Raw genomic sequence first — 17,430 nt, 5'->3', positions numbered from 1 at the left:
CTACCAGAAAGTGAAGATTTAATGCAGTTTGATATGTCAGCACCCAAAACCTTTCCAACCTGTTTCCTTCAAGACGCAAAGAGAAAACATAAATTATTGGGAAATTGGATTGTTGGTTCCACAGATCATGGAACAGCTCCACATTTGTGCATCTTTCCTGTTGCCAGGGGGTGGGACAGAGCTGCTCTGTGCATTCCCTCAGCTGTCCCTGGCTGATGGGGACTCCCCTGCTCTGGAACTGCACTTTAAGGAACCACCATCCACACTGAAACTGGGAGAATTGGGACATTCTGAAAAACTCACAGAGCTGTGGGGGAAGCACAACCATTCCTCATCTCCTCACTGCACTGAAGAGAGCCAGCCCCAAGGACTGAGCTGATTTAAACCTCAGGACAGCACACAGTGCCCACAGAGGTAGGACTGCTGTCCAACTTCAGGTATTCACAAGTTCTCTCTTGCCTTTTCACAAGAGCTGCCTTTCTTAACGTGCCAACAGGCAACACCTGCATCAGAGGAGTTTCAGGACTATGGCTATTGATGTCAAACACAGTAATTTATGAAATTAAAATTCATCCCCAAAAGCAACTTTTGTGAAAAGAGAGGAAAATTTAATCAGCCTTTTTTTACTGTCCATGCTCACTACAGAGCCTGAGACAAGTAATCATGGTGAGATGACATTTCTAGAACACAGCTACAGCATCCAGGTTCAGCAAACAGCACTGCTAATGCCTGAACTCCACACCTTTATTAGGCCAGAAGATTTAACCTTGAACATAAAGTGCCAGATGAGTATTGTTATCAGTCCAAGGCTGAAAGGTGTTGAGAAGGAAACACTTCCTACACTTCCCCTTTCAAAGGAAAGGTACCTGGCAAGTTACTCAAGCCCAGAAGCAGAACAAGAGCAGCCCTGTGCACTGGAATCAAACAAATCTCCTTCCTCTGAGAGCATCTGGCAGAGCAGCACCAGAACAGCTGTGAAACCCAGCTGGGGACATTTGGGGAGTATTGCAAATGCACCTTTTGGGGCACAAACATTACAGGGGGCCCTTGTGTCTCTCCCTGCTATTTACACCTAGAAACAGAAACTGGGACTGAAATACATCAGGAAGAGAGCTGTGGGCCAGTCCACACCACAGCTGATTTACTGAATGATTGGTGCTGGTATCACACCAGCCAGGCTGACAAGGCTCAGTGCACTAACACTGTTTTCAGATTCGTGTCTAGAGATATTTTACTTTGACTATGAACTGCAGGGAGCTTGTTCTGCATGCAGGAAACTCCCAAAGAAATATGCTCAGGATCTTTAGCAGTTCACCAGTCCTTCCCACAGCTGAGTTACACGTGAAGGATGCTCACAGACCTGCACTCAAGACTAAAAACTAACCTGATACAGCTCAGCAAGTTTGAAAGCTTACAGGGAGACAAGCCTGAAACAAGACATCCAGTTTTTTACCATTAATTGGAAGATGCTGACAGACAGTCCTGTAAATTAATCAGTGTCCTAAGAGAAATTAATACAACAAAAACCTTTGGGAAGAACAGTCAGTGAAACTTCAGATTAAAATCACGGCAAAGATTTTGTTCAAGACCTCAGTCAACAAAAGCCTCACTTTCCACTGAGATAAAAATCTTTCTGATTTAATTGGCAGTGAATGATCTGGCACTGCAAGACCTGACACTTGTGCTAGAAAAACCAAAGTTTTACTCTAGGCTTGACACAAGAACCAAGCTTGCAGACACACATGCATTTCTCTCCTGAAAACAGAGCTCCCCTGAAAAGGCTGCCCCTACTTCAGACCCTGCAGCTGCCCAGTGCTTTTCACACACAGAAAAAAGCCCTGAAATCTGCTCAGCCTGACTATCTGAGCTTGCTCAGGTAAGGTGAGCAAGCCCCAGGCCTCAAAGGTAGTTTTTGTGAGCATTTCACTGGAATAGTTGAACCACAGACTAGAAATCAGCTCAGGTATTTACCAATCCTCCTTCCCCCACTGTAATCTTTGGCAGAGGAGACAGACATCCCATTGTGTTTTTCCATGAGTTCAGCCACATCAACTCAAGTCAGGCAGTTAAGTGTCAATACAACCCTCAAAACATAAGTTTATTGAATAAAGCTGAAGAGCAGTAAACCAACATATGCATCCACCTAAATAAAAAAATTCACGTATTTACAAAGTTCAGTAATTGTATAAGTTGTTCACATGCAGAGAGTAATGCACAGGTTAACAATTGGTAGTGTTTGGATGCCATAAATGCTGAAAGCAGTGAAGTAGATAAACACCAAACACATCAAGTTTAGCTATAGGCCAGTTAACTAAACAGTGACCTGGTCCCCCACAAAGATTCACACATTCTAGTTTAGTTTCCTTATTATAGGCACAAGCAAATTTGCTAAATAAAAGTAACTGTAGCAGTTCTGGTGAACTGGGGACTACAGTAGCAGGTTAATACACCCTCTCCTCTACAGCACCAGAGTATGGATTAATTGAAATTCATGCTTCAGAGAACCGAAAGGGGACAAAAAAGTTCCAAATGCAACTTCAGCCCGGGTGAAGGCAGGCAAGGCAGCGTGTAGTGTCAGTGCCAGAGCCAGGACAGCACAGTAAGGCCATGGCAGTCTGCATTAACACTGCCTGGGCACAACTGAGGGCACTGCTGCTCCCAGCCCCAGGCTCCCACGGGCTGCAAACCACACAGGGGGGTGAGGGATCACACACAGTGTGAGGCAACACAAGCAGCTGCACCATGGATCTGCACACACGAGTAGCTACACTGACACTGCTGGATGAACGCACCAGCTCTGACAGAAGGCCGTCCCTTTAAAGTCACTGAGAAAAGTAAAGCTGCAGAAACAGTTACAATCTGGAGTTTATACACGCTTCCCCCTAAGCTGCAGGAGCTAGTCAAGAGACAGGATCGATTCATTGGCTCTCTTGTGTGCTTTTGACACAGCAAAACATTCATTTCATTGCGTCTGACAGGCTTTGCACGTGGTTACATGGAGAAAGCAGGCGGGTCTAGAGTTGTCACAATAGCCCAGGTATTCCATAGCACCAGGTGAAACTGTGCCCAGCCATTCCAGGAGCAGGAGAGACACTGACAATTACACACAGATTGTGCTAAAGGTCAACAACTGCCTCGATACAAGAGCATCAGTAATTTGGGTGTCATGCAGCTGCTCAGGATGCGTGTTCTGGTTTCAGAGAGAGACCACGAGTATCTGGAGATAGAAAAATGTATTTGAACAGAGCCTGATGTTCCTAGCAATTTGTTTTCATGCTGGAATACTCCAATGTTTGAAAGTTTGACAGAACAGTCCATTCCCATCCCCCACATAAATGTTAAACAGAAGCAACAGAATGATTTTAAACAGATGACTTTTCCTAATTCACCAAGAGAGTTTTCTTTTTTTTCAAGTGACAGGATCTCAGCTGTAGATTAGTGATGCTGATCTATGCCTTGTGCTCCCCTCAGCAAACAGTTTCCATTTCTCTGCTTACGTACACACATCACATGCATTTGTGAGATCAATCAGTATCCCACAACTCACGCTTAAATGTTTTCTAACTACTGTATGTGGCATCTTACAGAATCTTAATGCTGCCAAGCATCAGCATCTTCAAGCCACTAAACACTAGAAATAAAACACTTGCTGAAAATCATATAAAAACCTGGCCCTGAAAAACCAGAACAGAGTGTACCATCGTAGTTAACATGGTAGAGATAGTTTGTTAAAAAGCCCCCCCCACAACCCTCCCACCACAGATGGTTGTAAAATAAATATTTGTGCTGACTTTATCATGACAACTCTAGTTGTTTTGTGACAGAATAGGAATACAAGTCTTCAGCAGTGCACATGAGAAATGAACCGTGAAAAGGCAGATTCTTGATACAGGATTTTTTGGGTAGTATCTCATTATGGAGGGAAGTGGACAATTGAGATTATGGCCAACTGGTATTGGAGATTCCAGGAAGACTTCAGCTTCTTCTAGATTTTGAATGCTGAATAAGCCACTGAAGCGTGATATCTACAGGGAGAGAGAAGAGAAGTTCCACATTCAAGTGTGTTATTGGCAAGGCTTTGGTATTCCAGAGTCCCAAACACAGGACAGGAATATCCAAGCCCTTCTCTAGAGGATGGCAGATGAACACAATGATTTTTTAGGATGCCTGCTGTCCATGCTTTGATCCCGTAACTGCCCCACACATCCTGGTTCCTCAGCTCTGTCCATCTCTGGGAAAGAGATATTCCTTCCTGGGACACTTCACTATGGCTCCAAAAATCAGTTTTAGGTCAGCACTGCTCTGTTCAGCCAGTCTGCAGCTCCTCCCCTGATGAGAACAAAGCTGTTTTAGCCCTGTGGGACAAGGCTTCATGCTCCTCCCTGCCTGGAAGAGGCTCTCCTGAGGAAGGGAAAGGCCTCAGTGATGCTCAGCTGTGCTGGGAGCCTGGTGTGGATCTCCACAGAAGGGAGTCTCTGCTTTCATCCACCATGTCTGAACTTTAACTGATGCTAAGGTGACAAGGGCTTCTTGAAGGCCACAGCTGTTCCACAGACTATCCAGTTTTCCTAGAAATAAGCTTTTCTCCCTATAAAAAACCATCCTGGTATCCTTTAGAGTTTCTCCTGGGAGCATCACCCTGAAGTTTCCTCATCAGCAAACTCCTGTCACCCTGGCAATGCACCAGTGTTAATCCCATGGCAGCCATGGAAGGCATCAGGAAAAGGATGGAGAGTGTTGTTAAATTCTCTTTTCACTCAGCTCAGATGACTCAGTTTACTCACAAAGCTTATGGCAAACAGCAGAGATTACACAGGACGTGGTTTCTGCTTTGAACTCCACAAGTTCTGAAGCATTTGATGTCTGTGCCAGAAAAAGGCACTGTTTGGCTGCAGGGAATGGGGACTGGCAGATGCCAAAACACAAACTGCTCTGATAACACACAAGGGAAGGTGATTATTTCAAGGGGATGACTTGAGGAAAAACTTGCTGCAAGTACTTGGCATCCTCACCAAGTGAGGCAGAGGTGAGAGCACCTGACAGGAGTATAAATTCATTTAGGCCAAGCTAATGGACTAGTCAGCTTTTTCCTGCAAACTGACTGAAGAAAGGAGCAGATTTCACAGGGACTGACATTTTTTGGTAACTACAACCCCTAAACCTTTAACACCAGTCAGGCTTCCTCACTGCCATCAGGATTCAACCAGTGCACTCACACATTGGTCTCTGATTTGTTCCTGGTTTCCTGAAGATAGAAGTTTGTGTTTTTAAGAAGTTACAATCCCCCCCAATCCATCCTCTGACAGCACTTCATGATTCTCAGTGTTTGGGGTTAATAGTTACCTATATTATCTTTCTCTTTGCAAGAAATTGAGTAGCAGCAGATTTCTCTGTCCTGAATAGCAGCAAGGTTCCTGGGAAAGAGAGAACATTTCAGCACACATTTCACTGACACACAAGGACTCTAACTGATAATCTGAACTGCTCCTCTTCCCCACACAACTTGTTCTGTACAACATTCAGTTCCCTGCTGTTGCTGGGTTTTCCACTCATAAATGTGAGCTTCCTGATCTAATAACAACCCTATGTACATTAATTTATTGAGAAATGTTTCTTAGCAAGGGTTAGACTTACATCTTTTCAATTAGCTGTTTCTCATCCAAAGCATTAGGGAGGTCTCTCTTATTTCCAAGTACTAGCACCTGAAATCCAGAGAAGGAAATCGTTGTGGCTTTGCTTAAAAAATCCCCAAACAAACAGACAAAAACCCCAACCCAAACCAGAAAACCAATAAACTTCAAGGGAGTCTCATGAGCAGTCTGCATCTGCCTATTAAATCCAATGGAACGAGATATTCACTGTTAAACCAGATCAAGAAAGAAGACTGATATGGTCACAGGGAAAGAGGGGGTACAAATAAACTGCCCTGTGCAAAGAGCAAGCAAGAGAATTCCTCAGCTAAAGATAAATCTGACAACATTTGCAGCACTCTCATCTGAGATTCCCCAAACTAACTCAACACTTCTGTACTACACTGTGGTTAACCTTTAGTCAATAGCACAAACTCATCCTGTGGAATCCTCTAAACTACTGTTTCAATTGTATTTATTATGTTTTGTGAGCACTGAATGAAATAAGACCACTGAAGGTCAAAAATTGGTTTAAGGCACTGGGGGCAGGTGTTGTTCTTGCTAATACTGACATATAAGTATATGACCAGTAAGGTTGGGCCTTACAATTCAGAGTTCAAGGCAGACTTCAGAGTTGCTCAAGTGATTCACATTCCTCAGAGACATCTGGTGGTGTTTGAGGTGATGTTACTTACAGGGATTCCTTGTAACTGGGGCTTATCTAGAAGATTGTGCAGCTCATTTCGAGAGGCTTCTATTTTGTCACGATCTGCAGCATCTACCATGTAGCTTTAAAGAGAATTTCAGGTTAGGTCAGTGACATTGAGAAACATCAACTTCTGCAGAAACATCACTCTTTGCTTTACACTGCCAGGTTTGAGCACATTCAGTAAGGTTTTCAACAAAGCTAGGACTTCTGAGCAAAGAATTTAGTTCTTTAAACAAGAAAAATTCTCTAAGAGCAGAGTAGAAGGAAGATGCTTTGTGTTAGCACTGCCACCCAGTTCAGACAGGGAGGAGTTAGTACTCCAGAGGAGACACTGATAAAACAACCCATCCTGAGCCCTGAACTGAAGGGTGAGAAAGGTCAGTGTGGCTGCAGTGCAGGTTCAGAACCACAAGGAGAACTCCAGAGTGAGGCATGCAGTGTTAGGAAGGCTCCCAAAGAAGAGAAGAGAAGCACACAGAAGGAGGCAGAGCTGAAGGAAGGGCACTTACACAATAGCATTAACTCCTCTGCAATATCGCTCCCACATGCTTCGGAATCGGGGCTGCCCTCCTATATCCCAAATCTTAAGGCAAGGGAGAAAGACAATTTAGCCATGCACTGTGTTTGAACATGTCAGGCAAAGATAAGACAAGAAATCACAACAGTACTTCCTTTCTCTTTAAGCAGCTGTTTGACCTCTTCCATATCAAAACAGGAATAATCCCTTTTACAGCTGCTCAGAGCTTGGGGCCCAAGAGCAGGAGATGCCAACTGGAGCACCCTGCACCAGACACAGGAACATCCTGTGTACTGAGGTTACACACTGAGCTACACAAGAAAATACACTGTATTCACTTAAAGCTTTGCTTTTGATGTAAACCTTCCCTTAAGCAAACTGATGAGCAGGAAAGCAGCATCTCTGGGCCTCAAAGCACTCAGATCTAAGCCAGACAGCATCATCACAACAGTGCTTTAACTAGTCCGTGAACCTGGGAATCACACACAAATTGTCATTTCAGAAACTCCATAAATAAACATAAATGTCTTCTTAAGCTACTCGACAGATTTAGCTGAGCCTCTTCAGTTTTCTATATTTGCCTCAAGGCTGGAAGCAAAACAGAGCAAACATGTAAATTCCAAACTAGAATAGCTAAAGAAACAGTCAACAATGGCAACGTACCTTTATTGTAACATTACCCTTTGTAACTTTCCTCATGTTGAAGCCCACAGTAGGAATCATATCTTCACTGAATTGACCTGACTGGAAGAAAGAAATAAAAGAGAAATTTAGTGCTTATCTGACACAACTGGTTTAATAGGAAAATATCACGAGCTTTTTCTAACCATTTGCCTTCCAACTGAAGGTTTTACAGCCCAGAAGTCATGGATGTTAAATCCATGTGTACTGGAGCTCGTGTGAAGTCAGACAACTCGTTTCTTACAAGCACTGAAATCATTTTTCAAGCCTTGAGACAGCCAGGGGAGCAAAGTCACCAGGGAAAGTGCTTTGCACAGCTTAACAGATGGACAGCCAGGGCTAGGGATGGAAAAGAGCCATTCACCTACTCCTGCTGCAGCCATGTCAGGATCTCCCAGTTACCTGGGAGCTAGAAATATCCAGATGTGATGCAAGCTGCTCTCTGGCCAGCATTTGCAGCAATAAATCACTCCTGTGGAGGAAGCCTCCAGCCCACAGGTACGGGGTGACTCCCTGAGGAGTGTTAAAGGCTGCAAAGTGGCAGGACCTGCCAGGCCACAGTGCCCAGCGTGTCCAGCAGAGGCAAACGCAGCCCCAGAGTATCTGAGACAGCAGATATTTGTTTCCAGCAGACATTCAGCATGGCTCCCAGCTGGGACAGCACTGCTGCAAACAGCACAGCACTGGAGAGCCTCTCCAGTGGCAGATGTTTTACTGTCTGTAACACTTCCATCTGCAGCAGCCTGACAGCCAAGTTCCCAACCATCTCCTGCAGCCATAACAGAGTTATAACAAAAGTTTTCAACATTACTACAGATTTCTCCCTTGGCTGTTTGGCAGAAGGTGAATCAGCCACAGTGGCCATTATGAAGCTCCATTATGTGTAACAGAACCAGACAGTCAAGCACATTTGGAAAAATTAGGGTTGATCCCAAAGCATTCAGTTTAATTAGGGTTTGGTATCACAGCAGCAAAGCCTGCATCTCTCTCCTGACACTGCCCAGAGAAGTTCCCTGGGGTTCAAGGCCTTTTGGGATCTCTGAAGCAGATACAGCACCCCAGAGGTTGGTCCTGACTGCCCAGAAGGAGCAGCTAAGCCTGACCAGGTGGTCACAAAGGACAACAGCTCCTGGCTTGTATGAGGATCAGTGTGGCCAGCAGGACCACCCTGTCACAGCCTGCAGTGCTGCTCCACAAGCCACTGTACCCTTTCTAAAGTAGCAAGGTGGGTGCCCAATGGGAATGGCAGTGCAGGAGCTGCCCGAAATTCCAGGCCCTGAGCTGCCCACTGCAGCCAGAGTGATCAGCACAGCCCAGAGCTGATGGCCTGCCACAGCTGGGGCAGCTCAGTTCAGCTCCTCAAACCACTCTTGCCTCTGAAGGGTCACTTGCCACGTTGCTCAAGCACCACAGCATTCCTGCCTCCACATTCCTGCCTCCACAGTCACAGCCCACACCCACAGCTCCATCCCAGCTTCTCCCCAGCACTCCCTGAGCCTCCATCTCTGCGCTGCTGAGCCTTACCCCAGATGCTGCCAACTGTTCCCACTCAGATCCTTCCAGATCCTTCTCTCCAGAGCTGTTCTTATCAATAGGAACACACATTCCAGGAACCTGCTGGACTCATCACCTCCCTGCTGGGTTTATTTCCAGCAGACATGTGGGAAGATGAGGTCTCTTATGAGAATAAGGCCTAGCCATGGTGAGACTTCTCCCAGCAGCTTAAGGAGGATTTTGGTGCCTCTTCATCCTGGGCTGGGTGGTCTAGGAGAGACTCCCACCAGGGTATTTGCCTTGTTGGCCTTCCCCTGATTCTTACCCATAAAAAAACCTTATCATGACCCTCAATCAAGCTCTAGGCTGTCCAAACACTCCCTGCCCATCCCTGTGAGGAGTTTACAGCCCTCCCTTGCAGCACTCACTGTGCCAGTCATCCCACTAATTGCAGCGTGTTCAGCACCAATTTCACGTTCTCCCACTGCTCTTTCAGGATACAGACTCCTGCAGATTGGAGCAGCACTTCATTTGCCACATCTTTAATGTAACGTTGAAATTACTGTGACCCACCACGGGGAAACTTTGACAGAATCTTCAGGAAAGCTGCTGCATCTTGTTCCTTCCCCAGTGCTCTCTGCCCACGCTGCACATCCCCAAACTTGTTCTGACTTGCTGAAAACCTCAAAACCTTCAAAGTGTAGTCGTTTAGTTGAGCTTCAGCTGCCTGTTCTCGGCTTTGCAGAGGGACAATCCAGAGCTGACGGGAACATAAGGGTCAGCTCAGGTCTCCATCTCAAAGACTCACCCTGATGGGAGTGTGGGTGTTCACTGGCAGTCACTTTTTCTTTTTAAGACAGGTCAAAAATTGGTTAAAACGATTGTAAAGGATTTTAGCAGCAGACAGTGATCTCCTTTGATGGATTATGCTACCACATTCAGCTGTCTTGGCCCAGAAACAGCTCTCTAAACTCAGAATTTAGAGGGCTTTTGTTTACTACCTCCTCAGAGGAAAAAAAGCCAGGAATTCAGATTCAACTTGTAGTATTCAAATGCAAAAGCTACTGGAAGAGCAGAACAAAAGGAACATACTTTTACCAGCAGCCACTTGCTGGAATCAGCCTTCCCTCCCAGAGCAGAGTAGTCACTACTATCACTGTGCTCACAATAAAATGCTTTCTCCTCCTAAAACACCAGCTTTAAAACAAGCCTGATATGCACAGGAATATTTCCAGCTCCTCATGGGAAAGCTTTTGGCTGTTGTCACACACATCAGCGCTGCTCCAACGCTCACCAAGGACAGCAGGAGTCAGTGCTGACAAACCCAGCAGTGCCCTGTTTGCAGTGCTGTGCCCACCCCAGCAGGCAGACCCTGAACTCCTGGAAGGGCTGGAGCTGTCCCAGTTGGGATTTTGATGGAAGCCCCGAGGTCACACAGCACCAGCACAAAAACCGAAGGTCACCAAACAAAGTTAACTCCAGCCCGAGTGGGAGATAAGGGACAGGGAGACTAAACAGAGCCAGTTTCAGAGGCCACAAGCACAGAGAACCCACAGGATTAATCCTTCAGCCTCCCGGTTTAGGAGATGCTCCTTTCAAAGCTCCTGGAGAGCCCAAACATGAGATTTTAGTGCAGCACGAACCCACTTACCCAGATGAGGACTTATGCTGGATAAGGAACATTCAGAGCAACAAAACTGCATCCAGACTGAACTAAGGGACTGTATTCCATGGTCGGTAGCAGCACTAAATCACAGACTGCAGCATTTCTGGACAAGCCAGCTACAGGTACAGCTCATTTCCCAGAGGAAAACTTAGGGCAAGTGCTTAACTTGCCATCCCTTTGCATTCCAGAAGTGTACAAAGGATGGAAGTTTAGTCTCTTTTATAATTTAATTAATATTGCAACAACCTTATTAAACCGTTTCCCATGTCTTGAGTCAAAAAAAAAAAACATAAACCAAACAAAACCACATTCTGGTTTCTTCATCTGCCTCTCTATAACCGTAAGGCTAGAGCCAGAAACTCAAATTCCAGCAAGTTATGGAATGACAGAGTGGTTTCAATTGGGAGGAACCTCCAAGACCATCCAGTTCCACCCCCTGCCTTGGGCAGGGGCACCTTCCACAGCACCAGATTGCCCCAAGCCCTGTCCAGCCTGGCCTTGGACAACTCTTAGAGACTGTCAGCCCCCTGAGCTGCTCGATTTTGATTCCACACCCTGCACAAGGACGTTCTTTGTATCACCAGAGAAGGTCAAGGCAGCCTTTAGTCCATATCTCATAAAGCTGACATGATTCACTCCTGTTATGGGACCAATTTCTTCATACAGACTTTGTTATTACACAGCAAAGATTGTTTTATCTTTAATCATATACTTTTCATGCAGCTAGATGAGATCACAAACAAGCTTAACCAACTAGGAGACAACACCAACACCACTGGAGTGTGGAATCCAGCCAGGACACTCCCAACCCACCTGAACCAGAGTATTGCATTAAACCCTGCTGCTCATCCCTAAGAATTTCTTTCTTTTTCCACCAAGAAAAAATGCTGCGTGTCTCCAAAATGTCTTCTTGAAATAAAATTATTTAAAAAGCAGTGCAATTTTAGCATTATATCAAGCTACCCCTACACTAAGCCTCCTCTGCAACACTCATAGCCTCAACTGAGCAGTCAGTGCATCATAAATGGACAAATCAACTTTCTGTAGTCCAGCTTCCTTCTCTAGGAAATTCTTCAGTGTTCCAAATACTTGTGATCATGATAAGCAGCCTGAACTCCAGATTAGAAGCTTCCCAAAAGCATTTCCAGGAATGATTCCTGCAGAAACCAAAACACTGGTGTATGACAAGAGAAATCATTTTTATCTCCCCAGCCCTGACTTTAATTGAATATTTAAAAAGACATGGTCTGCTTAGCAAATATCTGCCATAAAGAAGACATATGTCTGTCTAGAAGTCAATCATGTAAGAGCTCAGGACATTTCATGTTCCTGAGAGTCAAGAAAGTGTCTTTATCCAGATGTTACCACTTAAAACTCTGCCACTGCTTACAAAGTGTTCTACAGGAACTCAGGACCGAGATGGGGAAAGGAGATTCTGATTTCAGTCACTTGTTTCAGCCCACCTGAGGTACAGGACCTCAAAGATAGGCTCTGAGTCACCTCCTAGGAGCTTTATTAGCTAATGAAGTGATGCAATGCATTTCAAGAGACTTGTGCCATTAAGAAACACTCCAAATGTTATCCCCCTTCTCCCTGAGCCACGGTGTGTGTGAAGTGACAACCCGTGGGATTTATGGCCTGCCTGGGTGGTTCAAAAGCCATTAAAACACCAGTGGAGCTCTTTAGAGCAATATTTTTCTGCACTTCTCTGGTGTGGCTTCTTTTTCAAGCCCAAGTCACTTGTAACAGTCATGAGCAGAGAAGGAAGTTGCAGCTCCCAGCTGGCCAAACGAATCTTTTTGTTGAGAGGCACTTGAGGAATTGCCTCTCTCTAGAAACCACAGTCTCATTCCAACTCTTGCCAGATATCCCAGAGTTTAAAAACCAACCACACTAATTCAGGCTCTGACACAAATCCTAAAAAGGGACCTGATTTACACAAACAGGTTGACTTTAGCTCTTGAACCTGATAACTGTATCAGAAAGGTCCAAGTTCCTCCCACTCCTCCAGATCTCTGCTGGCTGACTCTCAGCCTAATGAGCTTCAGAGCTCCAGTGCCAAACACCTGGATCAAGGATCAACCAGAACTTCTCCAGAAAGCCCAGGACACACCACTCTATCATGAAAATTGCTGTTGAGGCTGCAGGAGAGCCCTGGGGCCGGGAGCAGGCTCAGTTTACTTGAGCTCAGTTTACTGGAGCAGCCCCCAGCCCCTGGTGCTCCCCACAGGGGCACATTCACAACTCCCAGCTCCAGCTGCTGGGCCCAGGGAATGGCCACAAGCTGCAAACACCCCAGGATCCTGCAGGATCTGTAAATAATGGGCATTCCCAGGGCTCGGATTGAGAGCTGACAACTCCAGATGCCACCCCGGGATGACAGGCAGTTTCTCTGAATAAGAGCCACAGGCCATCCACATTAGGGAAATTAGGAGCAGGAAGAAATGATATCCTCCCTTGTGAGCAAGTTTACTCACGCACATGGAAAACTTAGGCTTAATATCTAATTAGAGACAGTGACTAATGCAGAGCCTTAGAAAAGCAGAAGCTGCATTAGCTGGATGCAGCTCTAACGAGATTTCAGCGCTAACGTTGGGGTTTAAACCTTCTAATCAAACTGATCACGGGAGGGTTTGGGTTGCAAGGGACATTAAAGACCATCCAGGGACACCTTCCTCTACCCCAGGGTGCTCCAAGCCACCCTTGGATACTTCCAGGGCTTCTCTGGGAACCTGTGCCAGGGAAGGATTTGTCCCTAATATCTAATCCAACCTCTCCATCTCTCAGTTCAAAGCCATTCCCTCTTGTCCTGTCTCTCCTGGTTTGGTCTGATTACAAATCAGGTGTTTGTTTACACTGGAGGAATAAACGTGGTCAAATCCCACTACCAATCTAGAAAACGGTTATTCTAGAACTGAACTGTTTCTCATGGCCTCAGCATCACTCAGGTCTTGTCCCAAACCTCCCCCTGTAACTGGCTGAGTTTTCCCTCTAGTTCCATGGGCAGAGATTATATTGGAGATTTATATTGGATTAAACTCATTGCTGTGGAGACAGGCAGCACACAACCTCCTAAGCCACACTCCTTGGGCTTTTAGAGCCATCCTACAGGACATCTTGCTGTGTCATTCCTCTCATCTCAGTTTTGAGGAATCCCCAACAGCCTCATCCACCCAAAGCATTAACTGGCCTGCAGAGAGCAGTTGTTCTGTTCCTGCACTCAGTCCTCAAATGCAGATCCTGAACTAAAGTCAGTCAAGGAAGAAAATAACAAATCAGAAATCAGCTCTGTATGCCATGGACTGCACTTCTCTAAAAAGTGATTTTGCACTGGTAACTGAAGCTTCTGCTGTTATTTCATTTAAAACAATTATACAAACCTGAGCAAACCCCTTCCCTCTGGTGGTTTTTTTTTGTTGGGTTTTTTTTTTGTGTAAAGAATCACCAGATTTCCTAATTAAAAACTTCAGAAATGTGACCTGATGCTTCCAAAGTAAAGCAGCTGAGGAGGCTGTCTCAGCACAGCTCCACAGCTCCCTCCTTTCCCCGGGCTTTTGCAAGGCCCTTTGAATGGCACTCACACAGATAAATAAATGCCTGGGTGTGATCCTCACATGTGGTTGAAACCTTGCAGGATCCAGCCCCCGCAGAGGAGGCTGCAAACAGACTCCAGCTTCACTCAGGGAAACTTCTCCCACTGGAGACAACTTGGATGGGCTCAGCTGATGTGCAGCTCTGAGTGCTGCCCGTACCTGCAGTGATTTTCACAGGTAACTCCCCAAACTTGTACTGTTGCTGCTATAAAGAAGCAAAGCATTTTTTTTTTTTTTTTTTTTTTGTCAAGTGCCATCAGCAGGAGGATTCCAGAGGATGAAAAGCCTGCAGAGAGCCCCCAGCTGCAGGAACAATCCAAGAAATATCAGCTCAGCAGCCACAGATTGAGGCTGTTGAACAATTTCAGAGCTCCATTTCTACAAATCAGATGTACTGGTGGAGTGTGGAAGAAAAGGCTCCTGGCATTCCTGGGTTACTCCAGCAACTTTCAGCTAACAGCCACTCAGAGAAAAGTTCCTTTTCATGCAGTAACCCATTTCCCACAGTTATCAGGAAGCCCTCTGAGTGCTCACACCTGAGCTACACCAGGTTATGTCTTACCAGGGTGTTTGTCAGTGTGCAAAGATGATGCACAACTGCAAGAGAGTGAAAAGTCCTTTTCCCAGCCAGTAACTCATTCAACTGGCACTTAAATAAATACATTCTTACAGGTATTTCACGATGTGAAGGATACAGCCTCAAATGCCAAAAGACAAGCTGAAGGTGTGTTCACTCCAAAGCAACTTTCTCATTTTAGGGGCACCACACTCAGGTCATTCACACTCCCTGGAAAACCCAAAAGATCCCCTGGCTGCCCATTCCAGGAGCTCCCAAAGCCCAGCTGGTCTCCTGGAATGTTTTCCACCAGCAGAGCAGGACTCTGATGAAGCTGAATGGCTTCGCCCTTTAGGCAAAGCCACTCTTTATCTGGTTCAACAATGGAAAAGCTTCGTGTAGGAGGATTCCCACACCCATCCTTTACCTGCTCCAGGCACATCAGCAGGGCCCAGATCAGCACTTTGCTGCTGATGGGTTTGTGCTTGTGAGTTTTAACTCCTTAACTAAGTTGCACCTTAAGAGAAAGGAGATTATTCGATACGGCTTCCAGCAATCGATAAGCAAATATTTAAGAGGGGAGAACCGTAAGCGGATGGCGACACTTAAGTGATTTAGGACTAGTGAAAAAAAACCAGTCAGAGGGAGGCGGCAGCTGGAGACACACAATGTTATCTCCACATCTGCTAAGACGAGCTCAGTCACACCAACACCCTGACTGAAAGGAGCCCTGTGGGGCCGTGATCAGTGTCCCCGCGGCTCCTATGAGCACATATTAGAGTTTTAGGGCGGCAGGGCAGCCCCAGGCCCGGCCATCCCACCCAGTGAGGCCCAGCCATCCCACCCAGTGAGGGCCCACACGGCTCCATCCCCGCCCGCCCGCCCGCCGCGCTCACCGCGATGACGTTGACGAAGGTGGTCTTGCCCGAGTACTGCAGCCCCACCAGCGTCAGCTCCATCTCTTCCTTCCAGAAGAGCGAGCGGAACCAGTCGAGCAGCCGGGACAGCAGCGCCAACATCGTGGCGGCGGGCGGGCGGGCCGGGGGCGCTGCGGGCCGGGCTGGGGGAGCTGTGGGTTGAGCCGGGCGATGTCTCCGGCGGGCCGGGAGGCTGTGCCGGGCTGTGCCGGGCTGGGCTGGGCCGGGCGCTGCTCTCGGCCGCTCCGGGACACCCGCGCTCGTCCGGGCCCGGCTCCGGCTCCCCCCGCCGCCGTCACGTGATGCCGCGGTCACCCGGCCCGGCCGGCCCCGCCCCGCGCCACAGCGCCCCCTGGCGGCGGGAGGACCCGCGCAGGGAGAGGGCGGGGCCGCCATCGTGGGTGTGGTGAAGGACAGAGGGTGACACCCCAGAGCCGCCATGATGGGTGTGTCACCCCTGAGCCGCCATGTTGGGTGTGGTGAGGGGTGTGTCACCCCAGAGCCGCCATGTTGGATGTGTCACCCCTGAGCTGCCCATGTTGGGTGTGGTGAGGGATGGAAGGTGGTCATCCCTGAGCCGCCATGGTGGGTGTAGTGAGGGGTGGAAGGTGGTCACCTCTAAACTGCCTGTGTTGGGTGTGGTGAGGAGGGATGTTACACCCCTGAGCTCACCATGGAGCCAGCTCTGCCCTGCTCTGTCCTGCCCTCTTCATCATAGGCTCCATTAATTTGGGGAAGACCCTCAAGGTCGTCAAGTCCAACTCATGACCCAACACCACCAGTGGTTCCTCAAACACCTCCAGGGATGGGGACTCCACCCCATGTCCAGTGGTTCCTCCAGGGACGGAGACTCCACCACCACTCAGGACAACCCTTTCCAAAGCTTGGCCACACTTTCCATGCAGAAATTCCTCTTGATGTCCAAACTAACCCTCCCCTGGCACAGATTCAGTCTGTGTCATCGGTGAAGGGTTTCCAGCCCACCCCTCAGTGACCATCATAGGGATGCTCTGAGGGCTCCTCAGATTCAGGGTCACCCACAGACCTTGCAGAGGAATAAAGATTAAAAAATACATCAACTGTAATAATTCCAGTTAGCCCAAGTACGTTTTGAGTGAAATACAAAACCTTGTGCGTGTGCTCACAGAAAACAAAACCTTCACCTCGTTATTCCCAGTGATCCCCACACAACCAGATGTTCTCCAGATGTTCCTGCATAGACTTTGATAAACTGACTTTTCACTTGAGCCAAATAAACTGTGAGTAGATAACACTGACCAAACTACTCCAATAGGTGCATTTATCACAACTTTTTATTTTTTTTCCCCAGCAGGAATCACTTCCAAGTGGAGCTGAAGGAGTAACGTGCATTTTGTATGGATTCTTTTTTTTTTTTTTTTTTGTGATTTACCAGAGTTCTTATCACTGTAACTGAGATTATTTTAATTCCCAGTCAAAGTAAGTCCAAATTCACAAAATTTGCTGCTCCAGCTCTCACACAGTGGCCTGTGCACTGCGAGAACAGGAGGGAGAAAATGGAAATGCAGCAGAAAAAAAAAAAAAAAAAAAAAAAAAAAAGGAAAAAAAAATCATGAGGAAATTACAAGATGCCTGAGAAATATTTTTTGTTCCCCTGAAGCAAAATCTTTTTTCCTCAGGATTTTTTA

At 46.8% G+C, this 17,430-nt stretch overlaps 1 protein-coding gene across 1 annotated transcript; it reads right to left on the bottom strand.

Annotated features, from left to right (window-relative positions):
* Nucleotides 1–2,066: 2,066 nt before the first annotated feature.
* ARL8B (ARF like GTPase 8B) lies at nt 2,067–16,033 on the bottom strand. Its single transcript, XM_083869488.1, has 7 exons — nt 15,743–16,033; nt 7,520–7,600; nt 6,849–6,922; nt 6,326–6,419; nt 5,635–5,702; nt 5,344–5,414; nt 2,067–4,025 (listed from the first exon to the last, which is right to left on the bottom strand). Exons 1-7 carry the CDS (start codon nt 15,863–15,865, stop codon nt 3,976–3,978), a joined length of 561 nt encoding a protein of 186 aa, XP_083725614.1. The 5' UTR covers nt 15,866–16,033; the 3' UTR covers nt 2,067–3,975.
* Between the last annotated feature and the right edge of the window lie 1,397 nt (nt 16,034–17,430).

Source organism: Zosterops lateralis (genome assembly GCF_965231275.1).
Source record: "Zosterops lateralis genome assembly, chromosome: 11".
In the NCBI taxonomy this organism is placed as follows: Eukaryota; Metazoa; Chordata; class Aves; order Passeriformes; family Zosteropidae; genus Zosterops; species Zosterops lateralis.
The sequence above is the reverse complement of the archived record's forward strand: the minus strand, read 5'-3'. Positions and strand labels throughout refer to the sequence as shown.

Excerpts from the sequence above, each read along its gene's own strand:
- ARL8B (XM_083869488.1), bottom strand. The coding sequence starts at position 15,865 with ATGTTGGCGCTGCTGTCCCGGCTGCTCGACTGGTTCCGCTCGCTCTTC. Across the intron at positions 6,923-7,519 it reads AGGGTAATGTTACAATAAAG|ATTTGGGATATAGGAGGGCA; the intron begins GTACGTTGCCAT and ends CCTTGCCTTAAG. Across the intron at positions 6,420-6,848 it reads AGAGGAGTTAATGCTATTGT|CTACATGGTAGATGCTGCAG; the intron begins GTAAGTGCCCTT and ends TTCTCTTTAAAG.